We start from the raw sequence: 27,690 nt of genomic DNA on the forward strand, positions 1-27,690 counted from the left end.
CACATGCTACACAACTGTTACTCAAATATCACATTAATGACCAGGTAACAGCAGCAGTTTATTTGTATCTTTCAGGAAAATACCTGGCTGACAATTGACCCCCACTAAGAGCAGCACTGTTGAACTGAACGACTGTCRTGGACCAAGGTTAGCAACGCGACCAGAGGGCAGACCCAAACCAGACACTCCTATGACCCTTTCTGAACCCACACGGCAAGGTCTGCAGCCTACCCAGCAGTATTGTATAACTTGCATATAGCATTGTGGAACTGTTTCACGTCATGTAATTATAGTATTTGTACTCATCTCATACAAAACGTGTGTTGCTGCAGTTAGACACCTGGGTTCTTTCCTTCTCTAAAGTCTGTGCCTCTGTCTCCATCCTCCTCTGGTCAGTGTTTGGTGGTGTTATTTAAAGTTTCACTGCAGCTGCCTGACAGAAGACTTGGACAGAGCATTTTTCTTTGGTCTGTGAGGAACTTTTTCGCAGTGACGCATCTCAGCCCACACAGTTGAATCAGCATGTACAGCAGTACGAAATGAGTTATGCTAAATCACAAACCTCAGAGCAAACACGCTTTTGTTAATGATTGTTGTCAGTGCGTTGAAACAATCTAATAAAAACAAATTCAAGTAGCTACATAAACATAGTTTTTCAAGGATTACATGCTGGTACTACAGGGTCTTACGACTTTCAATTGCATCCTGTTTGATGCAACAATCTGATAATTCTCTCTCTTTATTGCACACTTATACTGAGAAGTGTTAGGCAGCTGCATTGATGAGTCAGTTCACTGGTTGAAAATAAAAAAATCTAAATAAAAATGAGCAGGGTTTTCCTGTCAGAACAAAAGAATTGTACAGTGTCATTTTAACATGTATCTCAAAGGGCGTTTGGTGTTTTCCTCGTATTGTCAGATAGCCTTTCTGTTGTTCCCAGAACAGCAGTGTTAGACACCAGAGTTACATGACAGCATTCTATTTTTATTTATTGATGACGATTTGTTGTATAAAACATGTGATTCTGTATATGAATAGAATCTGAATGGTATCACACAACTTGGAACCCTTAAATGTATAAATATTTGAATTCTCTTGCATTTTTGTTATCTGTGTAGTTGGGTAACCTTGTGTACAGTATAAGGTATAATTTTTTGAATTTATTTCAGATATAATTTTTTAACTCAAGTGCAACAAGATTTGAGCTATATATGGGTGGGGGCCGTGGGGTAATTTAAAGAAAATGATGAATATCTTCCTGGATGCCGTGTTATGCTTTCTGAAAGCAGTGTTATCGTAGAGTTAGAAGTCCACACTTCAATAAAGTTGTATGCGTACGTTTTATTTTGAAAGTTCATGCTAACCAGCTAGCCCTTCTATACCATCTTTAGAGGTTATTCACCCATTCATAGTTTTTATACAATCACTTCTATTGCATATATATAAGAATCTTTTGCAGTTGGTCAATCGCCATTTAGTCGCATTGTAAATCAAATCAGCTCAACTTTTCTGCAACTTGCTTATGAATCAGGTGGGAGTGGCTGTTTAGCATTACAAGCTGTTAATGGGGGCATAACAAAAGTCATGTTTCCAACATCTAGAGTAGTTTTTCTGAGCCCTTTATTTTCTATTTTAACTTCATCTGCCAGAGTGAAAGTCTGAACCAAAGCAGGGCCTGTAGTACCCTTGGTATTACCTTTGTAGTGATCTCTGGATTTCAAATTGGCAGAATATTTGAACCATTTTGTTTTGGAAGTACTCCACTGTTTGTGTTTTGCATTGCCTTTACATGTAATATATTTTAATTGCAGTACATGTATGCAAACAGGGAGACCAAATCTTCTTATCATAGTATTATTTTAGTGTTTTAATTTGTTTATGTGGAAATGTTTTACGTTTGTTTTGAGGCACAATAAAAGCAATTACACCACCAGAAGAATGTTTATTTTTAACTAATTAGATGTTTTTAAAGATTGCATGTGTGCAATGTTATTTTTAGACACATGGCATTGATTTAATTTATCATATGTCTGATAATGTGTCATGTTTCCTCAGAGTTTTGGGAGATTGTAATATTGTGTCCAAGTAAAACACCGAGAAAATATCAGACATGTTGGTTATAACAGCTGAGTGCTTCTGTTTATCTCTCATCTGCCATAAATATAATTAAAGGCTTTTGCAGCTGTAGAGTACATTTGAAACTCTTTACAGTTGCACCTTTAAGTGGAGATTGAAATGACTTTATATAAGAYGAAGAGAAGTCGCTGTAAAATAAGAATCGGATATAGTTCGCATTCCTAAATAAGTACTTAATGAGAACATTTAGTTGTGAATCTACACCTGTGAGTTGCAGACTAACAACTGAGTCAAGCGACTTTTTTTCTACATAAAACTGCACCGCAGGCAAGACACACAGCAAACAACCCAGGGTAGACCGGGGGTTCGCAGTCATTAGCTTTTAAGGGGATAATGGTTCAGGAAAACATAATTATGTTGATAAAACATGTAAACTTAACATTACTGTCTTCTGTCCAAGATGCTGGAGTCAGTTTCCACCTGCAGGTTGATGGATTTGCCAGATAGCAGTTGAATGTCATGTGCCAGCACCATAGGACAGGCTCTATTAAAGCTAGTTGGTTGCAGCAACTGAACTTTCAAAGAGTAAAACTTGCACATACACACTGAAATGTTTGACATTTTAGAATTATCATTACATTTTATATCTGCCTGGGGACTGTTCACTTAGCATAAAGACTGGGTTTATATTTATTAATTAAATATTTCCTAGCCAGTACCTAAGAGACTCAGAGTATCACACATTTTGTTTTCTTAACTGAAGATATCAATCTATCTTAAAGAAAAAGTGTAACATGCACCTTAAATGAAGCTTCAGAGGTTCTTTTATGCAGATTAGTATAATGCAGCTGTTTTTAATCAAACCAAGATGATTTTTATCCATTTCCCTGACAGTGCCAAACGGCCCTGCTTCAGCAAATCTGTTGCAGGTTTTGGCGCTGTTACAACTCGCTCAAGCTTTTACAGATTCAAAGTTTTAATTAGGTGAATCCCCCTGGCTTACCAAATAGCTGTAGAAAATCGCAAGGTTCCCTTTAATTTTACATGTCTTACTAATTGATTATGAAATAGATTACTCAGATGCAAAAATATTGCATATTTTTTCTAATATCAGTCAAAAACTGTTAGCAAGTATTCATTAGCATCAGCATTGGTTACTCTTACCTCCCTACAGCCTTGTGAGACCTGAGACTTGTTCACTTATGAATATAGCTACATTTGCTGTTTCCCCTTGATTACAGTCTTTATGCTAAGATAAGCTAACAAGAAGTTTGTGGTAAATCCTGTGTGAGCGGCCCCTGAAGCTGGAGTTCTCAGTTCAGAAAGTCAAACCTCCTTGAGCTATCCAGGGTGGAAATCCAAAATGGCTGCCATGCATATACAAGAACAAAAAATTTGCAGTTGTAGATTTTTGCTTTCAAATTGAATGCACTCAACATCCAACTTCCAAGGCAAATGGATGGCAGTATTAACGAACCCAAAATGTCAAGCAGTTTTTTTCAAATATAACATGTACAACAATAAAAAATGTAAAAAAAATTTCCCACCTGCAAATACGTTTACTGGGACCAGCTTGTTTCTTGTGCCCTCCGAGTAAAAGAGAAACTTTAATCCAGTAAATAAAAGTACTACTAGATACTACTAGCCTTTGGTTTTTACCAGTTATACTTTTCACCTGATACCAGTTATCTCAATGGTAACTAACTCCCAGACTAAACCTTATGCAGCACACCCAGTTGATCATGCCAGCGCTTGAATTCATGGCTTTAATTTTCATATATGTAATGGTCTCTGTGAGATGACTTGATTTGAATGAGGGTGTGAAGCAAGGTTAAGTAGACCAAAATTCTATTTTTGTTCTGTTTTTGTATTTTGTGTGTGTGCGTGTGTGTGTGTGTGTGTGTGTACCCCGGACAGTCAGTCCTGTGTTGAGGATAATAAGATGAATATTTTTAAAATGCAGAAAAATATATTATTGTTTAATGTGAGAACAACAACACTGTGCTGATTATGTTCAACTTCCTGAATGCTCTGAAACATGAAGAACAAAGTCTGTGTATGAAGTGGAACTGAAAACTGTATGTGGTGTACCGTTTGTCTGCATTCTGCTAAATGTAACCAATCACTGTCTCATGACTAACTCTAGAGGGGGAAACAAATCTGTAAATCTAATCATTTTGACTTATGAAGTACTTTTGACTGGATATAGTTTGCATTGTAAATATATTTAGTGACTGAAGAGCTGGGCTGCACAATTAAATTCAAACGGATGTTTTATGTTCTTGTGTGCAAATCCAATATAAGGGAACATAGAAGATGAATTTTGAAGTAAGATGACTGATTGGTGCCATTTAGCTTCCAGTGAAACCTTCATCTGATAATAATAGCTTTTATGTTGAATAGATACCATGTCCAACAGGATTCTGTTATCTTTTGTACGAATTGTGAGATTGTCAGTGCAACAGTCACTACAGCATTATCTGCCAATGCCCACAATATGCAACATTAATCATATGAGCATTTTAAATTATCATTACTCAATAGCTTAAGCTTTTTATCAGCTTGAAAGACACAACCAAAATTTTTAATTGGTTTAAATTAAATTTGAAAAATAAAATCGAAATATGCGAGCAATTTCCAGCTCTTCATCCCAGTGATGAATTTTTCTGCCTGTAGTTATTGCATGCAGAGCATGCAGTAAAAAGTGAGGCATCTATGGTGAGAGGTAGTACTGAAATGACATGTTGTGCTGAGTGTCACTTACCTTGGGTTATGTTGAAAAGAGAGCAGGGAGTGGCTTTTTTTGTTTGTGAGAAGCCGGGATGCTTCTTTTTGGTTCTGTGCAGTTAACCTCAAACTCATGTGCAAGCTGTTTGTACAGAACATAACAACGCTAAGATAAACTGAGAAAATTAGTTTGCTTCTTTCCAAAACCAATAAAAAGTATAACTGGATCCTTGTTTTTGTGTCACTTTGTGTCTTTGTTGAATTATCTCTTTCTCCCTGAAGACTGTGCAGAAAAACAGGTATTGCAAATTTAAATCTAATTTCACTCAAAGTAATGTTCATATTATTTTTGAAAATTTCAGATTTTATCCAGTTTATTTTCCTTTACAGACCAAATTCAGGCATTAATTCTTCCTGTGCTGGAGGCTTTGTTGTCAGTTTGACCTTTTAAATGTCACTGAATCTCCATTATAACTAGTATTAAATTGGAATGAAGAGTTGAAAACAAATATTTTCTAATACTGTATTTTTTTTTAATCACTGTTTTAAATTAGACTACCTGTTTGCTGTTTTAGGTCAATTGGATTTGCCTTCAGTTTTTTGTTGTTTTGTTTTTTGTTTTTTTCTAATGCCAGAATAATTTAACCCTTTTTTTAAGTTTACATAGGTTTTGTCAGCATAGATGCTTGTTACAATCAAACATTTCAATTTTTGTTTTATCAGACTAGAACTCTAAAAGTAAGAAATAAATATCTCTGGTTTCTTTTGTAATTTGTCTTTTTGCATTACTTTCAGAGCAATTCTTCTCTGAGCCAGCTGTCATCTGAGGTTCAGACAAAACTCGTTTCAGTTTGAGTAACACCGTCATACCAAACTCAGCAACAGCTTCACAAGGTCTTTCGCTTTTGTTCTCGAGTTAAAAAACACATTTTCTAACATAACATTTTCAGTTATTTGAACAGATGAATGGAGCCTCTCAAGGCCTGCAAACTGTACCCAAAGATGAATCAGACTTGTGGAGATACTCTTTTTATAGCTTGATATATATATTTTTTTGTTTTAATATGTCAAACAAGATGGCAATATGTATGAGTAGATGCTTAAAATACATCCACTGATGTGCCTCCAATTACTTTTAGAGCTATAAATTATTCTTTGGGAAACTTTCAAAAACAATGAGCTCATCTTCTGGGCTTTACCAAATTGTTTAAAAACATATAATTGGGCTTTCTATAAACTTCTCACTGTCATTATTCTGGGTTTTAGGAAATACAAATAATTAGTCAAACCTCACTGATCTGAAACGGTAAAGGTTTAGTCTGATTCATTTTCAGAGAGAGAGAAAAAATACAGTATTTTTACAGTGTATTCCAATATTTGGCTTTACTTCCCAGTTGGATTGCATGGTATTGGATTGATCTCATTATATAGTCTAAATGTAATCAAGAGAGTCTGAAGCCTGAGCTAAAGTAATTTCCATTTCAAAGTAATTCTAAAAGAATCATGACAGTTTGAGCTATCCATACCTATTTACACCATTCCCAGTTATCCTTGTAGTTTCATTTTCGAAAGTTCAACATCTGAATTGGAGATGACGCACTACTTTCCTAGAAGTTGGGAAAGGTAAAAAACGTTGCTTGTTTATTGGGCTGGTAATCCCGAGAGAATATCAGACTTTGAAATTTGACCTGACTTTTTGATTCAGTGTTTTTACTCACTTAATTTTCAAGTATTAAAAAGATGGTGAGCAAAATGGTTTTTAGCTGATGATCTTATGTAACAATAGTCTCCTTTCATAGAAATGATTGTAATGACTAAAGTACCACACCTAAAAGCATTTGCAAGAACATTTATTTTTCTTATAACAATTTAAAACATAAGTGTTACACATAAAAGCAGAATTGGAAGCTATACAAACTTGCACCACAGTTATTTTATTCTGCACACATAAATGAAACATCAGGTCTTACATATCAGCTATCTAAGACCAAATGTCAGGTCTGAGATTGCTATCTTAATTGATCTGCAATTAATACACTCCTAAGCTCTAATACAAGTTCTATTTAAAACATATTCAGTCATGTATTTATTGATAAAGATATTGAGCTCAAATTCACACAAAAATTCACAGATGCACCACATTCACTATCTCATTTCTACAACGATCATAATATTAGACGTCAGAGTGAAATTTAGGTTTTAAGGCAAGATGGGAGACAAGGCAGTTATTTTGGTCACTGAGAGTAAAAACAAAAGACCAAATGGTCATCAGCACAAGTAGGTGAGTTCGCTTTTCCTGCAGCCCACCTGACAGCACAAGTTTGTCAGGATGTTGTTTATGTCCCGTTTGCTCCAGTTAGATCCCGGGATGCTAAGGTTTTCCAAGCTGTTCTGCTCCCCTGCAGGCAGACCTGGAGCGACGGAACAGAGAGGTGGATGCAGAATGAGAACCAACCTGACAATAAAACTGAACCATCTGGAAAACATTAATTACGTCTTTATTTAAATATTTCCCAGAGTGTAAATAACAAGCAACTGTTTTCATAAATGTTCCATGTAATTTATATTCATATTCTCAATGAAAGGACATCCTAAATGACTGCTATTTATCTTGGACAGTGTCAGTTTCCTTCTTGTAATTACCCTGATTAATACTCTAACCAGATTTGTCTGACAAGACAGTAAGAGAAGGACTGTCATGGGGAACAGCAGCCTACTCATTTGACATATGACCTTTTCTGGCATAATAGAGTTGAACATGCCACTGTGGGGAGACACCTGTCTCCCATCACACCCACAGCCCAATTAATGCTATAACACACAGCTGAAAACACACAGCTGAAAAAGAATATATTTCCACATGCAATAAACAGACTAACTTACTCATCAGGAATACATTTTGTATCATTCCCAAACAAGTAACATCCAACTATTTCTATGACATAGACGGTAATTTTTAAGAAAATGTTCTGCATAAAATTGAGTTGATTCATAGCAAGATAAAACATTAGTTTGTGTCTTGAAAGCGAAAGCTCTCACCGCCCATGTCTGGTTCACTGAAGAATCTCCTCCAACRGGAGCCTCCACAGGTGTAGACCACAGCCCTCAGAAACTCCCGACCACACAGCTTCACTGCCTGCATTTCTGCTCTTGCCTGGTCCGCACACACCACTACGCAGAAGAGCAGAGCCAAAACCGCCAGCAGACGCATACTGGATGACTTCCAAACCCCCCGTAGATGCTCTGCTGTTTTCTTTTTCTTCCTCGAGTCCTTCAGGAGTCTCTCGCAGCCTGCAACTCCTTCAGCGATCTTCTGCATTCATCCTTGTTTGTTATATACCGTCCACCTGATTATCCAATGACCTCATCATCTCTCCACCCCCTCCCCCCCCCCAATTCCAACTTGCCCTTAGCCCATCCCAGTGACACGTAAACACATGCATGCATACTCTTTATGTTTCCGGTTATCTTCATGATCACCACTTCCCGCCATCTGAAACAGACTTACAACCTCCAGCCTTTTATGACCCTCTGCTTAAATGATGTGCAGTCTCGTCAGGCTCCCTTAAGGCCAAAATTGCACTGACCTTCGCAACACTGGCCAATCATAAGAACCCAAGCGATTCCCTCCTGGAGTCAAACAGGTGTTTTCTGTCTTTATAACTCTCTGATGGCCAGGTTGTCTTTCCCTTTACAGCTGTTTTGTCTCATCAGAGGAAAAAATCAATGTTTACAGTTCATCCTGGAGTCATTATGGTGCGGATGATGGAGAGATAAGATACTTGGTGTGACATCTCTGTCTCGATCATTAGTTTAGGTCCCACTTAGGACCTTTCGGAAAAAATTTTTTTTTTGATTAAAAACAAGTTATATTTAAACATTGACACAGTTCAGATTTTCCGTTGTTTATCCTAGCGGTAGTTGCCGTCATTACTGTAGCAGTTACAATAAGCTTTACCAAATCTTGAGCCCATAAGTCTCATCTGAATCTAGGAATTTGCACAGATAAAATTTATTCAACTTTTGGTCAATAGTTGCATATGCATATCCCCTGTTTGGCAGAAAATTTAATAAAGAAACATTCTGTGTGCACATAAAAAAATCATTTTACTAGATCATGTAATGAAAATGAACACTGTTTCCTATTAATATCGTTGAGGACTCTTGTTGAACGTCTCTTTGTCTTCAGAAATTCTCCTGGGTCAGTGTTTGACTCTGTCTACTTCCTGGATGAAGTTATTCACACAGCTAATGCTGCCATTACCTTCTGTAATCTGTAGCAATATATCTATTTTTTATGGACAAAGCCACTGACAGAAATTTACCAGTGTAATTTTCTTCCCATCGAAAGTGTTTTTGGGTTTTCCTGTGTTTGCGTTTTGTTCTCCAATCTAGGTGTCCAGATGGTCACTCATACTGTGTTAACCTTAACTCTCGTTAAAAGGGAAGGGTCCCTTTCCACTGTCACCATGTGCTTGCTCAGGATAAGGATCTGCTGCAAATTCAAATATTCTATGAGATTAACAGTACTTTGCATTTTGTGAATTACTGAATGTACCAGTTTGATTGCTGTGAACTGTGTATGTAAACAGAATTAATTCTAAATAAATGGCTGGATCAGAATGAATTGGATTGACCTCTAAACAACTGATTTATAACTAATGGGACATGAATTGAACTTTTTTCTTTCATAAAATGACTTGAGATAACTTTTGCTGTGAAATTCTGCTATACAACTAAACTGAACTCAACTGAAAATACTGTTCCAACAGTTATTGCAGGTTGCCTGTTGGAAACAAACTTCACCTAATCTTAACCCTTAGTTAATGGTAAGCTAATAAAGTGATACAAAAGACAGGTGTGACCTTTCTGTTATCCTAAAAAACCACAAGGAAAAGCAACTTTATGTGCTTTCTAGTACAATTTGGTATAAAGGTAACTTGAAGTCATTGTGATTGTCAAAATCTTTCAACTTGCCTTGCTGCTGCTGATCAGTTTAAGACAAAACATGACAATGTAAAGTTTGGAGATAACATCTGTCCTAATGGGATTGTTCATATCTCACCGAGACATTCAGTCGCCCTTTTTGTCCTGGAACAAAATCTTTCAGAGAGAGATGCAGAGAAAATGGATGGAACAGACACAAACCTAATTGGCTCAGAAGGACATCAACTTGAGTATCTTTTGTCTGAAACTCTGAGGCAGTAAGATGACTTCCACAGAGTTCACCTGGAGGAGAAATGGAGCCAGAGAGAGACACTAAGCTCCGCCACGTCAGCCGGCTGTCCAGTGCTTGTGTGGGAGGAATAATGGTTTAAAATGGCGGACATACCGTGCTGTAAAGTCAGTAAAAGTGCATTAACTCAGACCGTAGAACGACATAGTGTCAACAAGAAAAAAGATTGTATGTAAAGTTTTAGCAGCGTTCGAGAACGGAGCTTCAGATATTTTACCAGAACTGCTGATAACTGTTTACCAGTTTTACAGCATGTCTGAAAAGTATATGAAATTAAAAATGGTGGAAATTAAAAACTATGTCATTTGTTTTATTAGTACATGTTAATTGTTTGATTCTCAGATGTGGACTTTCTGTCCTAAGAAAACCTTCAGAGTCGAGCATTATAATGGTCACCAGTTATTTCCAAAGGTCAATCCAAATCCATTAACTGAGTTCATGTAAGAGTTATTGGGAATTCACAGTCAAAAGATGAGTTGCTTAAGTAGACTGATCTATTTTTGATTCTGTTAGACCCTTTTGTGTTCATTCTTGTATTTTTGGTCATTTTCCTCCCTTTTTTCAGGTTCACTCCCAGCTGGACTAAGTTCTACTAAAACACCTGGTTCTCATGTCACTCACCCGATTGTTAAGAGGTTGTCATTTTTTCAATCCATCACCAGATCCTTCTGTTATTTATTGTCCCTTCCATCCATGCCGGATTCTCTGTGCTGTAGTTGGTTCATTGTTCTAGTCTGAGAACAGATTCTGGATCTGTTCTCATGCCTGTTTTTTTTCTCGTTTCATTGAAAAATTACAATCGTTTTCATTAGGCATACTTATGTCATCTGCACTAAAAGTCAGCCACTGTTAAATTTAGTTTCAATGTTAATTCACAGTGGCGCAGTTGGTAGAGCTGTTGCCTTGCAGCAAGAAGGTTCTGGGTTCGATTCCCGGCCCCGGTCTTTCTGCATGGAGTTTGCTTGTTCTCTCTGTGCATGCATGGGTTTTCTCCGGGTACTCCGGTTTCCTCCCACAGTCCAAAAACATGACTGTCAGGTTAATTGGCCTCTCCAAATTGTCCCTAGGTGTGAGTGTGTGTGCATGGTTGTGTGTCCTGTGTGTCTCTGTGTTGCCCTGCGACAGACTGGCGACCTGTTCAGGGTGTACCCTGCCTCTCGCCTGAAACGTTAGCTGGAGATGGGCACCAGCACCTCCTGACCCCACTAAGGGACAAGGGTGCAAGAAAATGGAAGGATGGATATTAATTCATAGTCTTGGAGGTTTGTTAGAGAAAATGTATTTTTGAAGACAAGGGGACACACTGGACATTTCAGAGAAAAAATTCTGGGCCAAAACAGGGTTGGAATAAAAAGAAAAATCCATCTTTAAACACCTTAGAGAACATTGCAGAGTGTCTCTCATTTTCATAAAGATTAAATATTATTCAGAAGTAACCACAGACATACACAACTCTGCATAATAAGTGAAAATACTCTAAAATCTTGAAGTAAGTCAAGTAGCAGGATTCTGCTGCTTTTGTAGTCACACATCATTTTCACATTCTGAAAAACATTATTTTATCAAATATATAAGTAAAATAAACATTTCCTGACAAAGCAGAAAAGCCCAGATTTTTTATGCAACATGTGTTTACAAAGACAGCATGGGTCAAAAACAAAGCAAAGTCATGTCAATACTTCCAGCGGCTCGTTAAGTTTTTATCAGAACATTGAGTCTTCATCACTTCCACTGCCTCACATCCACTCTTCTCTTTCACAATAAATGTTTCCTGTTTTCAGCTCATAAACCTAAAATTGACAACTGACAGAATGTACCCATAAAATAAGATGGTCCACATACATTTAACTATTTCAGTGATAAAAAGAATATAACTCTGTTGGCTCTATGGTGTTCCTAGTCCTGCCAACTTGAAAAAACCTGTAAAAAAACAATCATACTTTAATCAAAAATGCAACAAAGAGACACTTTAAATTTAGGGTAAATCCCCACCTGGTAGAGCTGCTTTTGCCAGTTTTTAATTATAACTGGAATATTGATCCAAATATTTAATTATTTGACAAATGTAATGTTATTGCTTGTTTCATAATTAGTTACTGTTGTAAGGTTTTATGGTATAAAGCACTTTGAACTGCCTTGTTGGTGAAATGTGCTATTCAAATAAACTTGACTTACAGTTTATGTTAGACTTTTTGTTTGATTTGGAAAAGTCTTCTGCCTGAATTTGTAATTTTGTACTTTTCTTACTTAAGTTCTAGTAAAAATTCTAGAATGTGCACAAAGTTGAATATATTTAATATTTGTAAATTAAAATCGTGATATATTTTTCACAGGAGCTGCTTGAAATCAGGATTTGAAAGCTCGTTGAATCCCTTTCTGCATGTAGTTCTCCAAGCCTCTAGGTGGCGATGTTGGCGTGTGTGAGAAGGAAGTAGACAGAAAAAGGCAGAAGGGCGAACTGACGAGGACTGTCCGGTTTTTGGACTCATGCTGTAGAAATGTCCTTTATTTTCCATTGTTCTTAGATTTAACGCAGAATATCTGTCTTAAGGTGAGTTGTGCTTTCTGTTCTTGTGCTTCTGAAGATATTTTAAGCTCTTTTGAGAAGCAAATTTTTGTCTTGCCAAGTTGTTATTTGGATGTATAGAAATATAAAATAGAGCTCTGATTTCTCTTACGGATCACCTGCAAGGTTGGTGAGCAAATGTTTCCATGATTTTCTGCAGCATCACTGTTGGGATTTCAAATATCATTTTAAGCATGCAATCCATATCAGAAAAAATTATGGGGCATTTCGCAAATTCTTACCCAATTTTTGCCTTTACGTTGCCATTTCCTCCATTCATACTTTCAGTTCGTACCTTTAACGTCGTTACACCGCGTAGCAATTAGTTATTTTGCAACTGACTGTTTTGTACACTTGTAGTTTAGTGGTTTCGTACCTGCTCCACAATACATCGCATCAAAATAGGCAAGGTGATCGTTTAATAATCATTTTGTCATTTCTCCTTTTTGACATTTTTTACCTGTAGACAGCATTTCTTACCAATGTGTTTACCTTGGCATGAAATGTATTTGTTATTTTTTTCGAATTTTGGAGATTTGTGTTCATAAATATTCTGGTATTTCGTGTAAAATTGTCAATAATTTAGTAGTATGCAAGGTGAAAACTGCGTTACATTCTACATACATTTTGGATATTTTTGTACTGATTCCATTAGGAACATTTGGCCTCTATAAAATATGTCAGCTCATGATCCCTGAGAAGACCAAAATAACTTTTATGAACTCGATATTGTTTACTGTAGTAAAATAACAACATTCCCTCACCACAAACTAGTAATGGGTTATGAGCAATTCTTCTAAAACATTTGTTGTGATAGTACATATGTATATATTTTCTATTTCTAATATTCTCTTCTTTGTATTCTGATTAAAATATGAAAAGAACAAATCATGATGAAAATAATACATCTCAAATTGTTTATTCATTTTCGCAATATGTTCTTTTTTTGTCTGAAATAGCAGTGTATGATGGAGCCAGCGGTACGTCAGATTTGGAAGAGAAGCTTTCACAATCTCCACAGACCTTTTATTCTTCACAAGAGAACCCACTCTGGTCAGCCTGAGCATGCAGACGTCAGTCACTCCAGACACGTCAGACCTCCGCTGCTGGTGTCTCGTCTCTACCAGCCTTCCAACCTGCGAGATGTGGGGCAGGAAAGCCGGTTGCCGGGGGAGATGACCTGTAAGAGCCAGAAGCTAATGCAGCAAGCAGGGCTCATCCATCCGTCGAATCCAGGGTGCTATTACTACCTTCCTTCCACTGTCCGCTCTATGGAAAAGCTGGTAGGTTTTTACTATTGAGATGGTGAATTACGTCAGTGTTTTTAAACTGCTTTCACTCCTGACACCTGAATGGTGCCGAATGTCAAAGTACCTGACACCACTCAACAGGTTACATCGTTTTAACGTTTAACTTCTGGTAAATGTTTTCCGGCGAATAAAAAAGGAAAATAAAATAATAATTAAATAAAAAAATTAAAAGGTTGAATTAGCTGTGTTGTTGGAGATGGGCAGCAGCACCCCATCCCGACCCTACTAGGGATCAGGGTGTAAGAAAATGGATGGATAGATGAAGGTTGAATTAGCCTTTTTTCTGGTTTATAACACTTGTTTTTTGGGGGAAAAAATCAAAAAGTTGAAACAAAAGCAGTTGCTTAAATAGACATCAAGCTTCCAGATTGTGAAAAATTAACTTAAAGAGTCCTTTCTTTTACATTAATCCATTTTAGTTCCCTATCAACTTCTCACAAAAACTAAGGAAAGTCTTGCAATAAATCAACTTCTGTCTTGATTTTTACAAAACTCAGAGCTGTGATCTTAACATCCTGATTTGTAATGTTAAGAAACTTTTTTTATTTATGGAAATGCATGGTTTCTCCCTAGTGTTCTTGTTTCAACCTGTATATAGATACTAAATCCTAAATGGATCTTAGCAAAAGTTTTTTTCACTTTGGTTATGCATATATAAAACAGTGGTGTTAAATCAACAGATAAGGGTGATTGACCAGGAAATGCAGGCGATCGGTGGACAGAAGTTGGACATGCCCAGTTTGTGCTCAGCTGATCTCTGGAAAACCAGTGAGCGCTGGGATCTGATGGGAAAGGAGCTGTTCCGTTTGAAGGACCGTCACAGTGCAGACTATTGCTTGGGTCCCACACATGAGGAGGCCGTAACAACTCTCGTCGCTCACCAGACGACCCTCTCCTACAGACAACTCCCTTTACTTCTTTACCAAGTAAGCATTCAGTGTGTAGCTGTTTTGGGTTTGTTGTTGTGTGAAGCTGCTTTTTTATTTGTTAAATTTTGATTTCTATTTCCAAATACTAGATCACCCGCAAGTTCAGAGATGAACCGAAGCCGAGATTTGGTCTCCTGCGAGGCAGGGAGTTTTACATGAAGGACATGTACTCGTTTGATGTGAGTGAGGAAGCCGCTCATGAGACGTACGAATCCGTCTGCGAGGCGTACGCTCGGCTCTTTGCTAGGTTGGGTCTGCGTTGCGTTCAAGTGCAGGCGGACACTGGAAACATCGGTGGCACGCTCTCCCACGAGTTCCAGCTGCCCGCAGATATCGGTGAGGACCGGCTTCTAGTCTGTGGGACCTGCTCATTTGCTGCTAACATGGAGACTTTGTCTCCAGACAGAACAGACTGTCCGCAGTGCAGGACTGGCACACTGGTAGAGTCAAAGGGAATAGAAGTAGGTCACACATTTTATCTTGGTAAAAAGTATTCCCATATTTTCAATGCCACTTTTAGTAATCACCAAAACAAACCTGTTGTTACTGAGATGGGCTGCTATGGTCTCGGAGTGACCCGCATTCTCGCTTCGGCCATTGAAGTGATGTCAGCAGAGGAGGGGATCCGCTGGCCTGGTCTTATTGCCCCATATCAGGTTTGTGTTTTACCCCCTAAGAAGGGTAGCAAAGTGGATGAGGCTGCAACCCTGGCAGAGGAGCTGGTCCACAACCTGGGACAATTTTTGCCACATTTGAGAGGGGAAGTTGTTTTCGACGACCGCACACAGATGACCATTGGAAAGAGACTTAAGGATGCTGGCAGACTGGGCTACCCGTACGTGGTTGTTGTGGGACAAGCGGCTCTGGAGGAAACACCGAAGTTTGAGGTGATATGTCAGCAGACTGGTGAGACAATGTTTCTCAGTAAAGACGGACTGCTAGATTTACTGGGAACTGTGGAGACTGTATAGAGAAAAGTCTTTAAACTGGGTTGAACTAAATGTTCAAAGTTTTTGCATTTTTCTTCCTTTTTTTAGTTGCTACAGATATCAAAGCCTTTAATATCAACACTGGATGAAACTTGCTGTTAAAACTGGCTTTGTTACAGATGGGAATATTTGAATGCATTTGATTATGACAATAAAATTAATGTAAAAATACTTCTTTCCTTGTTTTAAATTATTTAAAATACTGTTACTACCAAAAAACAGTACATAAGGTAATAAAATAAGTGAGCCATAATTACTTTAAAAAGTAATTATTTTTTTGTTTATCTGAATTAAAATAAACATTCAATATTTGACTGAAAGGATCAAAGTAGTCTGATTGCTGAAGAAATCGAATCGACGAAAGTTTCTGAAAAAAGCAATAAGATGTTGCAGTTTCATTCGGCCACAAGCCACATAGGATACAGCTTTATGGGGGAGAAGGCTACCTGGTCAAACAAGACCGAGGCTGACTTTATTTTACTATGTGCAAAAATACTTTTAGTCCAAGGATTTCAAAGAGCATCAAAATAATCATTGAATGTGCGATAATAAATTATACATGCATTTTTTTCCCCCACTTTCTTCTGAGTATTAGTTCATCAGATGATATCCGCTCTGCCATCGGAACTAATGTGTCGGCATTGCGTTGCTGTCCGGATAATAGTTGACGTAGCACCATGTGAACACATGCGTAAACAAGGCAGCTTCAAGACTATACAGTGGTAGAGCAGAAGGCTCTGTTTTAGTAAACTGATATTCTTTTATATTAGAACATTGAGCGAAACAAAAAACTAGTTTATAATTTTTTTTAGCTAAAATGGCGTCAACAGATGTGCAGGATGACAGCGACGACGGTATGGACGCGTTCATGGACAAATTCAAATCGCAGAGGTATAAAAATGCTTTCACTGACAGCAACTGGGAGGAGGTAAGAATGGCAGTCAGGTCTCTTTTAATGGAAAGTCATTTTTAATCCGTATTTAGTCACTATGTTTAAATTTGATTTGCAGGAGTTCAATAAAATCCCCATGTTCATGAAAACAGCCCCAGAAGAGATTGACCCTAAAAAATACCCTGAGCTAGCCTGTCTCCAATCTATAATCCATGATGAGGATAGATCTCCGGAAGGTAAGTAAAACTTCACGTTTGTGTCACACACAAAAAGTGTTTTCAAGTGCAGTAGGTTTAAAAGTATGAGAGATCTGTGTTGTTTCAGAGCAAGCAAAGAGTCTGAAAGATGAAGGAAATTCATTTTTCAAGGAAAAAAACTACAAATATGCAGTAGTGGCCTATACAGCTGCTTTGAACAAGAAATGTGGGGATCAGGAGCTCAATGCTGTGCTACTGACAAACCGAGCAGCTTCACACTTCCACCTGGGTAAAAAAAAAAAATCCTGTCAAAGTTTATAATGCTCCACTAATATTTGGTTTTGAATTGCCTTTTTGTAGACTTATAATGCTTTTTTTTTTTTTTTTGGCACAATTATTAGGTATTTTTGTATATTTTTCCTCTGACAGTCAACTCATAGGCTTAATACGCAATGGTGTACTAAGCCTACTACTAATATTAAAGCATTTAAAGCTTGAAATTAAAATGGACATGTAAACTTTACAATTAAATGCATATTGGTCCCACAGGTAACATGCGTTCTGCACTAAATGACGCTGCAGCTGCCAAGAAGATCAAACCAGACCATATCAAAGCATTGATCCGAGGTATGTAGTACAATTTGTATTACCATTGACTGTCCATACAATTAGATGCCAGAACATAGAAGACATTTTTATATCCTGCATATTACAATGCAAAAAATAGAATTGGGTATGACTGTTTTTGGTGTTCTGCAGGTGCTCAGTGCTGCGTGGAGCTGCGTAACTTTTCAGGCGCCATCCAGTGGTGTGATGAAGGACTGAAGTCCTACCCGACTGACAACAAACTGATGGAGCTGAGAGCATCCGCAGATAAGCATAAAGTAATTCAAGAGATCAACTTGCTTGAGTTGGGCTTCATGAGGGTTGCAACAAACAAATGAATGAATGTGGTTTTTTTTTTTTTTTTTTCTGTGGTGTCTCAGAGAGCAGCAGAGAGAGATGCCAGGAAAGCCAAGGCAAAAGAAAAGAAGCTGCATGGTGAGAAAGAGGCCCTTCTGGGTGCTATAAAGGTAAGCATGTTGGCTTTGAATAGATTACGTTTAAAACTGAAACAATTGAATTGAGTTCAGTTCATTTATACATTGCTGATTCACATCAAATGTCATCTCAAGGCACTTTACAAAAAGAAATCAAAAATGATTTCAGAAATGTTTAATCAGTTCAGTCCGATCATATAGATAAATATGTCAACTCTCCACATTTCAGTTTGATCCTAGTTATCAACCAATGCAGTGAATTCCAGGTGGTTATTCAAATTAGTCAAAGGGTCTTTTGTTTGAGACCTAGTGTACTTTCTGTGAAGAGAAATAACAGAAGGAGTATTAAGGTGATGCATAATTAGAGTAGTAGGAGAAAGTAGCAGAGCGAGGAAAGTTGGTCAGTATATCACCAGTTATCACGTTAGATTGACTCAGGATGACCTAAGCCAATCTAAGTATAAGCTTTGGCTAAGAGGAAAGTTTTAAACCTCATATTAAAAGTAGACAGAATGTTTGCATGACGGACAAAAACTGGGACCTTTTTCCAAATGAGAGGAGCCTGATGACTGAAATATCTGCATCACATTCTTATTTCAAGACGGTCTAGAACCAACGTGTGCAGGTTTACAGGTGACCGCTGCTCTTCTATCACCCCATCTAATTCAAATTTATTTTTAAAGATGATTTTTCTTATTTACTTCCTGCACAGGAAAGGGGCATCAAGCTTCTCCAGCCAAAAAGGTCACGACCTGAAGGTTCAGATAGTGAGGATGAGGATGAACGCCCATCAGCAAGAATAGCACAGCTGAGCCTGGACAGCTTGACCCCTGTGGAGGTCACAGGGGCTCAGGTCTTCCTGGATGAGCAGGGCTCCTTGCACTGGCCGGTTCTGTTCCTTTACCCCGAGCATCAACAGAGCGATTTCATCTCAGCCTTCTGTGAGAACAACAGGTAAAGCACTGCTTTCTTTGCTCAAACCCATTTAGTAACTGGGGAAATTATGTCCTTAATCTACCCATAATTAATGTTTATGATTATTGTCCTCCTAAAAAGTGTACCTCAGTCTCAAGTTACACTTGTCCTGGCAACATCTGAGACTTTCACACAACAGCTGTAATCATTTCCAAGATTCAATTACACACAGCTCTGTGCTAAAAAGGTCTTAAAAAATAGAAAGATGTTTCCTCAATAATATTGTGAACATTTAGCAACTTGAAACCAGCTGTGTTTTGCACAACGTCTTGGTCTTTATTCTACTTTCATATTTGAAAGGGTAAGTGATGAATTCTCACATTTTGAGAGTGATTCCTTTAAGTCATTTATTGTTAAAACACGTACAGCTCTTTCATTCTGTGTTTTACACTTCAGCATGTGAAGGATTGGTAGAAGTTTATTTGATTTATAACAAATACACATGCATTCATTTTGCTGCAGGTTTACAGAATATTCAGGGTTTTGTTGGTCACAAACAACTTTAACCACCACATGGGGGCGCTGTTTAGCCAACTTTTGCTTTTAACCACTTCATTGAAAAGAAAAAGTTTAGTTTTTACGACAACCATTACTAAACAACATGCCACTTAATTCCACTTTATTGGATAAAAATGTTGTCTTGCAGATCTGTTTTGAATCTTTGTCTTTTTTGGATTAGCTTTACAGATCATCTTTGTGTCATGTTTGGGGAGGAACTTCCACCTTGGGACACAGACAGAAAATACCACCCACAAAACCTGCAGGTTTGCACCTCTGCAAAAGCAAAGCTTCTGAATAAACTAAAGCACAGTTTTTTTTTTCCGTTTTGTTATCTAAAATTGTTTCTTTTCTCATCACGTGTGAATTATTTAGTTGTATTTCCTCCAACAGAACGGTTTGTGTACTCTGTGAACCATGTCAACAGGTGTAATAACATCAAAAGTTTGAAAAGCTCGTTTGGAACTTGTGTCTTGCTGCAGTTAGAGATGAAATAAAATTTTAACTTTGTTTTTCAGCTGTATTTTGAAGATGAGGAGAAGAAGACTCTCTACCAAGTTGATCCAGAAATGTCACTTTTAAAAACATTGCAGCATAAGAGGTAATTTTTTAATTATGTTTCTTTGTTTGTTGACATGATTGTTGGTTGTTATTACCGAGAGTTATTGAACATTCAAGGAGTATTTATTTATTTTTGGTATTTCTGATGAAAATGTAAGTTTTTATGTTTCCTAATAAGCAATTTAAGCAATCTGTTTTATCAGTTCTGCATTAGTGAAAATAAAATTCTGAACATTCTGAGTTATTTTAGTGTTTTCCCTTGATAGAAATTGAACTTTTTTGCCATCTTATAAGGAGTGTAAATCAGTTAGATTACATGCTAACTATTTTTTTACGGTCGTTAAATATATTTAAGTGGTGGTGTTTGAGTTTTGAGGTGAAGAACCTTAAAAAAATAAAATGGAAACTTGGTGTAATGCAAAGCAGCCAGTGAGTTTATTTTTAGAGGAAATCATTTCTTGCATCCTGCATTAATTGTTAAATCTGTCCCTTTAACAGGTTTTTTGTGAAGGCAGGCACCCCAAGCTTCATGGTTTTAGTAAAAGACTCACCATTCTGCAAGCAGTTTCTGTCTGGAAAGAAAATCCATGGATTGTAGACACGGACACGTAATATGAAAAAGTAGAGGACTGACCTGAGCGCTTTTGTTTTGAAGATTAAAAGACAACTGTCTGCTTTGACCTTGTTAATGAAACAGGATCTCTTGGCAAAACTTCATTACTGTCAACATGCTTGATAGTTGATATGTGCAGGTTATTATGATTGTGATGTCTTCTTCTGATTTTTCCAAACATGCCTCTATACATCATGGCCAAACATTTTTATTTTGATCCCATGTATGAAATGATGTGATTCATACAGCTGTACCTGTGAACAATTTGTGCTAATTCTATATATTTTTTAGACATAAATACTACTTGTCCTTATAAAAATGTTTTACCTTTTCTGTCATTGCTAATGACATCTTTTTAACTTTAACATATAATAAGAAAATTCTTAAATTACACAAATAACCTGAGATAAAAGTCTTGAAACTGGGTTTCAACATTTTCACACAAATAAATATTTTTGGTCAACTTTACTTTGTGTGGAAATGGCCGTAGATCAGACCCTCCCCACATAAATTATGGGCAACAATTGTTTTGCTAAGATTGTTGACATTAAGGCAAAAAAAAAAAAAAGTAATTTGATTAAACGTGATGAATAAATGATTGAAGTAATGGTGAAAACCATTACTTCAATAATGTAATAGTGTTACATTATTGAAGTAATGTAATTAATTGAGTAATTGAATAATCTTTAACTGGAGGATACAAACCCAATAAAAGGCCCTTTATTTAAAGAATAACACATTCAGAACAGTAAGTATACAAAAAATACAAAAAAATATACATTTTACATTTAAGATAAAAAAAAACTTGTATGTAAATCTGTTATACCCAGAGTTTCTCAGCTGTCTTAGTTTTAGCTTTACCTGACTCAATTTAAATATTTTATTTGCATCTTATAATGATGTACAAAAACGCTAAATGGCAAATCTGCATAATGTGCACATTTTCTATCCAATTAATCATCAGAATAATCAATAGAATAACCAATTATTAAAATAGTTGCTAGTTGCATCTTTGGTGCACCTTAATTTCTTTATTATGCCTGCCTAATTCCTACAATACCCGTCATCCCAAGTATAGGGATGACAATACCGTGACTCAGTGGAAAAAAAGGACTTCTGCAATAAAGTACAGACAAGACAGTTGTGTTCCTTTATTTCGTCTTGACAACCAGAATTAGCACAGTGCCGTGTTTTGCACTGTTTTGAAGGCACACAGAGTCAAGCTGAACAAATCTCTTTTGACAGTTAATGTTATATTTACCAACACACATTCATGTAAAGCATTCTAGGAAATGTTTTCTTTACTTGAATACTCAAGCAAAGAGTATTCAAGACTGGTTCTGCCTGGTTTTACACTCCCATGTGCTGTGAACATCCTGTCTTGTCCTCTTCCAGACAAGATGTTTCAGTAAGCAACACATGTTACATACTCAATGTGGATGTTGGATGTGCATTTCTGCAAAAAGTGCCTTGTGGTTTGCCGCCTCTGAGACCGAGTGCTGCTTCCTGGGTCTCTAGTCAATTATTTGTGCCCTATTTAATGGCTGTGAAACTGCACTGCAGTGCCTCTTATCCACTTTACTGCTGCACATTCCTGTTTGTAGTATAGATTAAATACTTGCTTATACTTTTTGAAATGTATACTTGGTCAGACTGGTGAAAAGGATTAGTTTAGATCAGTTTATTGCCCAGTCCTACACAGTGATATGATCATAAACCTAGTTACTGGTACCTTTGGTAAAGTTGACCATTATCAAGTTCTGCTGATGATAGGTATTTTCCTAGAACCTACATAAAAGAACCACAGACAACGTATATGAATTTTATGACAAAGCTTCTGCAGCAAAAGGAGAAGACTCTGTCAACTGCTTCTCAGARSSKTCTGAAGATCTTTGGGTACAGCTTGTCTTTTATTTTCAAACTTCAAAGAGGGAGGATAGGCAAGATAGACAGCAGAGAAAAAACAGCAAAGGTCGTAAAACATTTTACCTAAACACAGCAAAGGTCGTAAAACAATTTACCTAAACACAGCAAAGGTCGTAAAACATTTTACCTAAACACAGCAAAGGTCGTAAAACAATTTACCTAAACAACTAGCAACCCAGTTCCAGATGCAATATCTGATTTACGGCCTGAGCCCGGTTCAAATCTTGGTCAAACTGTTTCACCTGAAGATGAACAGGCAACTGTGACCCCCAGGTCAGTTAATACACACACTAAAGAAGAGAACATTTTAAACTGCTCTAACATTAGACTGAATATAAACTAATGTAACAACAAAATGATAATACCAAAAAATCTCTAACAGCTGACAAATGAAATCACATTTTTGCATAACCTAGTTTTATTAAAATTTAATTTCATTAGTAATAAATGTGAGTGACCAGTAAAAAACACAAACTTGCCACTGTATAAAGCGGCATCATATGAACTTAACACTTTTGACTGAATAAATGTAAAAGAATGATTGTTTTTATTTAAGGGTGTGTGATATGAACTTAAAGTTTTATATTTTGTAGTACTGTAATAAGGATGAAAGTTACAATAACTATATCTTTTTGTGGGAAACTATGACTATTACCTAAATGCTATTACAAATGCTGCTCTTGATAAATATATCCAGTTGTAATACGCTTCGTTAGGACACCAGTCACATGAAGAAGTGTGATTAGTAACAATAAGCTCCAAAAAGAAACTAAATTTAATCATATTTTCACATTTCTTCTTCTTTTCCTTTTGGCTTTTTCACTTTAGGGTTATATCTCCACATAACCCTATCATCCGCATCTTCTTCTCTCACACCAACTATCTTCGTGTCCTCTTTCACTCTATCCATAAATCTTATCTTTGATTTTCCCCTAGGACTCTTGCCTGGCAGGTCCATCCTTGGCATCCTTCCACTTTGTATCTCCTCTGTACATGTCCAATCCATCTCAGTCTGGCTTCTCTGACTTTATCTCCTACACCTCTATTCCAGAACAGCTGATTCAAATAATTGCATGACTGTCAAGTACTGCAGAAGCCTGTTAATCACCCAGAGATACAATTCAGATCTGTGGCAGAAGGGAAATACCTACAGGCTATATGCAGGACCGGGGGCGGTGAGGACCGGGGTTGAGAAACACTGGTTTAAACCAAACAGCATTCTTGTACACCTTTCATTATCGCTGATACCTAATGCTTTTCTCCACCTGGTCCACCCTGCGTGGACACATTTCTTCACTTTTTCACATTTGCTGTTCTGAACTGTTCACCCTAAGTACTTAAAATATTTTATCTTCTTTTTTTCTGTTCTCGTAACCTCATGTCTCCACTTGGGTGCCTCTCGTTCACACACGTATTCCTGCGGCTAACCTTCATTCTTCTCCTTTCCATGGCAAGCCTCCATCTCTCGAGATTTTCCTCCACCTGTTCTCTGCTCTCACCACAGATCATAGTGTCATCTGAAAACATCAAAGTCCATAGAGATTCTTGTCAAACCTCATCTGTCAACAATCGCAGCAAACAGGAAAGGGCTCAGAGCTGATCCTTGGTGAAGTCCCACTTCCACCTTGAACTCATCTGTCATTCCTACAGCTCACCTCACCATAGTCTTACAGCTATTATACATGTCCTTCACCACTCTAACGTATTTCTCTGTTACTACAGAATTACTCATGCAGTACCACAGCTCCTCTCTTGGAATGCTGTCATGTGGTTTCTCTAGATCTACAAAAACACAAATCAGCTGCCTGTGACATTCTGTGTCAATATTTTCAAATGTATTGATATCAATACTCTTATTGAACAAAGACTGGGGAAACTAGTAAAACCAGCAATCCTGACAATAAGGACAGTTTTGGGAGGTTTCCTTAATAGGAAGTTATTGTAACAATGATAAATCAAAACTCTTCTAAGAAGTTTATCATTAGAAAATGCCCCCTCCTAACTGTATTTTAAAGGAATGTACCTACTTTCTCAGTGCAGTAAAAGGCACTTGGTGTAAATTATTTTAAGAAATTGCAATAAGTCTGGTAAATGTTGGTAAGTTGCATTAGAACACAATACGGGGACTTCCGGTTGAGGCAGCGCCATGTGAGGACGTGGGTTTGTGAGCTCCATACCTGAACTATTACATTTATGATACGGCTCTTATAAAATTACGCAATATAGCCCCACACAGGCTTCTGTATATATTAGACAACAAACAATCATCCAGGTATGCCTAAAAAATCTCAAGCCTACAAGCTCGGACAKGACACGGGAGCCTCKGAGGCGGAGGCTAGCTCAGCTAGCCTAGCTTGCWCAAAGGCAACAATGGCGACTGCAGCAGGCAACCAGAATGCCATCATGGAGGAATTACAATCAATGAGACAAGAATTGTTGAAGAAAATGGACGAAAAAGCTATAGAAATCCAAACGGAGCTGCGCAACGCCACTGATAAGCTTAATAAAAGACTGGACAAACTTGAGGACCACACGTCTGAGCTGGAAAACGGAGTGACCGCTAACGCCGACGCTATTGCGGCTATGGAGTCTGACTTGTCTGGGATGAAAAAAGCTTACCCTGCTTAGAGCCCGGTGCGAGGATCTGGAAGCTCGATCACGGCGTTGCAACGTTCGCATCACCCGAGTGAAAGAGGGGCGAGAGCAAGGGAAACATCCATCTGTTTACGTAGCCAGTATGCTGAAAGAAGCCCTTGGACTGGACAAGTTGCCGACTCTGGATAGGGTGCACCGGACCCTCCGTACAAAGCCAATACAAGATGATTTGCCACCAAGGGCGTTTGTGGTTAAATGCCACTACTTCACGGAAAAAKAATTACTTCTYAAAAAGGCAGCAGAGTCTGGGTTGATAACAACCGCTGATGGTGACACTATCCGTGTCCTGCCGGACTTCACCCAAGCTGTGAGTAAACAACGCGCCGCTTTTACTGAAGTAAGGAAACTGCTTCGCAGCTGCGCTGGAGTCCGCTACGGTCTCAGGTATCAGGTATCCAGCAACGTTAAGGATTACTATGGCGGATGGGCAAGAAACTACCTTCAAGGATCCAAAGCGTGCGAAGGAGTTCGTTCTGAAGGAGCTAYTGAGCGCTGAAGCATCCCACTGAACATGACTTTTCACAACAATGGGCTTGAAGTTWTGCTGGAGTTATTGGAACTGAACGACACCATTGCAAGACAATAACGAGCAATAGTGCTGCAGAACTGAATCTTACAGGTAATACATGTCATATAGTACGTTTACTTCATATAGGAAACAATCTGTAATAACTTCTAATTCTAAGTTCTGGCTTTTCTTTTATACCTGCACTTTTTGTTTTAAATGGAGCCTTGTGATGCTATCTTGGGAATATATGCTATTATCGCTGTAGAAAATACTATACTTTAACTAGTTTATATTTGGGTTCAGGTGTGGGCTAACATGGTAAGCATTATATTGGTTTGTATAGTATGAGGATACACTGTGCGAACYGGAAGGAAAGCGGTCTCCTTTTGAGGCTATTTTTATTTTTTCTTCCTTATTTTCCTTTTTTCTTGCCGTTTTATTATTGGTGCTTTGTTAACTTTGTGTTCATTATTCCCTGTTCCCCCTACCYTCCCTGCCCTTTTTTCACCTYYCTATTCCCCTTATGGACTACATGTTGGATGTCTCCTTYGCTGAGTCCTACCTATGTCCTCTGCAAATAATAAGGCACTAACCAACACCACTTTGGTGTGCTGGAATGTCAGGGGATTAAACCATCCAGTCAAACGCAACAAAGTATTCTCTCATCTTCATAACTTAMGAGGCYGCRTCGTCTATTTACAAGAAACTAACTTACTAAATAAAGATCAGTGTAGACTTCGCAGAGGAGGCTTTTCACAATTTTTTCACTCTGATTTCAACAGTAAGAGCAGAGGAACAGCTATTTTAATACATAAAGATGTACAATATGAAGAGTCTAAAACAATTRGAGACAAAAATGGCAGATATGTCATCACACAAGGCAAATTATTTAATAGGCCTGTTGTTCTTGCCAATGTTTATGCACCTAACTGGGATAATGTGGATTTCTTTAGCAATCTTTTTTCCCTATTACCGGATCTCGAGTCACACAATTTAATACTAGCTGGRGACCTGAATTGTACTTTGAACCCAACATTGGATCATTCCAGCCCAAAGTCTACTAAGCTTAGCAACTCAGCCCGATGTCTTAATACGTTCCTTGAAACATACGGAATGGTAGATCCCTGGAGATTCAAATATCCATCATCCAAGCAATTCTCTTTTTTTCTCCCCAGTACATCGAACCTACTCAAGGATCGACTACTTTCTAATTGATCAGAAACTTTTGCCCATGGTCACCCAAGTAGACTATGGCAGCATTGTTATATCAGACCATTCCCCAGTTACTSTGGGGTTGAGCTTTCCCGAAGACAAATTTCCCACCTTTTCGTGGMGACTTAATCCCAGACTACTGTCTGAACAAARGTTTGTTGACTTTATCAATGAACAAATAGATATTTTTATTGAGTTGAATGAGTCGCCTGAGATAAGTAATGTTACACTTTGGGAAAGTCTAAAAGCATACCTGAGAGGTCAAGTGATATCTTACGTGGCTGGTGAAAATAAAAGGAGGACTAAACAGGCTTCAGAGCTTATTGAACGAATTAAAACGGTAGATCAACTATATTCAGCTACACCTTCCGATGATTTATACAGAGAAAGAATCCTACTTCAAACAGAATTTGATTCAGTTACGAATTTCAAAGCTATAGACATGCACCCGAGGTCTCGTCTCACCTATTATGAGTCTGGGGATCGTGCCGGCAAAATGTTGTCCCATCAACTTAAACAGTCAACAGCTGCGGGTTTCATTACAGCAATAAAGGATGAGCATGGTAGTGTTTTTACTAATCAAAATGAGATTAATGCCCAGTTTAAGTCATTTTTTGAGAATCTGTATACTTCTGAGGCCGATGATACTGCCTTGATCGAAGACCTGTTTAGCAATTTGACTATGCCCRTTTTAGATGATTCAGACAAATCTAAATTGGAGGGCACTATTACAATATCAGAAATAACTCAGGCCATCACAAAAATGAAATCTGGAAAGGC

The 27,690-nt window shown here is 37.7% G+C and overlaps 4 protein-coding genes across 18 annotated transcripts in view; 3 read left to right on the forward strand and 1 right to left on the reverse strand.

Annotated features, from left to right (window-relative positions):
• Nucleotides 1-5,035, forward strand: part of sgip1a (SH3GL interacting endocytic adaptor 1a) — a 70,631-nt gene extending 65,596 nt beyond the window's left edge. For all 14 annotated transcript variants that reach the window (XM_008415182.2, XM_017306284.1, XM_008415181.2 and 11 more), the window contains one exon: nt 76-5,035. In XM_008415182.2, the coding sequence (XP_008413404.1) occupies nt 76-98 (23 nt within the window). In that variant the 3' untranslated portion in view covers nt 99-5,035. The remainder of the gene's footprint in view (nt 1-75) is intronic.
• Nucleotides 5,036-6,635: 1,600 nt separating this feature from the next.
• insl5a (insulin-like 5a) lies at nt 6,636-8,122 on the reverse strand. Its single transcript, XM_008415200.2, has 2 exons — nt 7,843-8,122; nt 6,636-7,214 (listed from the first exon to the last, which is right to left on the reverse strand). The coding sequence occupies exons 1-2, from the start codon at nt 8,120-8,122 to the stop codon at nt 7,072-7,074; spliced, it is 423 nt and encodes a 140-aa protein (XP_008413422.2). The 3' UTR covers nt 6,636-7,071.
• Nucleotides 8,123-12,450: 4,328 nt separating this feature from the next.
• On the forward strand, nt 12,451-16,004 carry pars2 (prolyl-tRNA synthetase 2, mitochondrial). Of its 2 annotated transcripts, none has more exons than XM_008415202.2 (4): nt 12,451-12,590; nt 13,565-13,888; nt 14,596-14,841; nt 14,934-16,004. In XM_008415202.2, exons 2-4 carry the CDS (start codon nt 13,571-13,573, stop codon nt 15,813-15,815), a joined length of 1,446 nt encoding a protein of 481 aa, XP_008413424.1. In that variant the 5' UTR covers nt 12,451-12,590; nt 13,565-13,570; the 3' UTR covers nt 15,816-16,004. The 2 variants fall into 2 exon arrangements, with proteins under 2 accessions (XP_008413424.1, XP_008413423.1); XM_008415201.2 differs by having other exon boundaries at nt 12,514-12,590; nt 13,568-13,888.
• A 487-nt stretch (nt 16,005-16,491) lies between these two features.
• Nucleotides 16,492-21,749, forward strand: ttc4 (tetratricopeptide repeat domain 4). The gene is made up of 10 exons (XM_008415203.2): nt 16,492-16,761; nt 16,844-16,961; nt 17,050-17,211; nt 17,472-17,549; nt 17,682-17,806; nt 17,909-17,995; nt 18,675-18,916; nt 19,617-19,701; nt 19,954-20,036; nt 20,495-21,749. The coding sequence occupies exons 1-10, from the start codon at nt 16,651-16,653 to the stop codon at nt 20,592-20,594; spliced, it is 1,191 nt and encodes a 396-aa protein (XP_008413425.1). The 5' UTR covers nt 16,492-16,650; the 3' UTR covers nt 20,595-21,749.
• Nucleotides 21,750-27,690: the final 5,941 nt, after the last annotated feature.

The sequence above is a fragment of the Poecilia reticulata genome, linkage group LG8, assembly GCF_000633615.1.
Source record: "Poecilia reticulata strain Guanapo linkage group LG8, Guppy_female_1.0+MT, whole genome shotgun sequence".
Classification (NCBI taxonomy): Eukaryota; Metazoa; Chordata; class Actinopteri; order Cyprinodontiformes; family Poeciliidae; genus Poecilia; species Poecilia reticulata.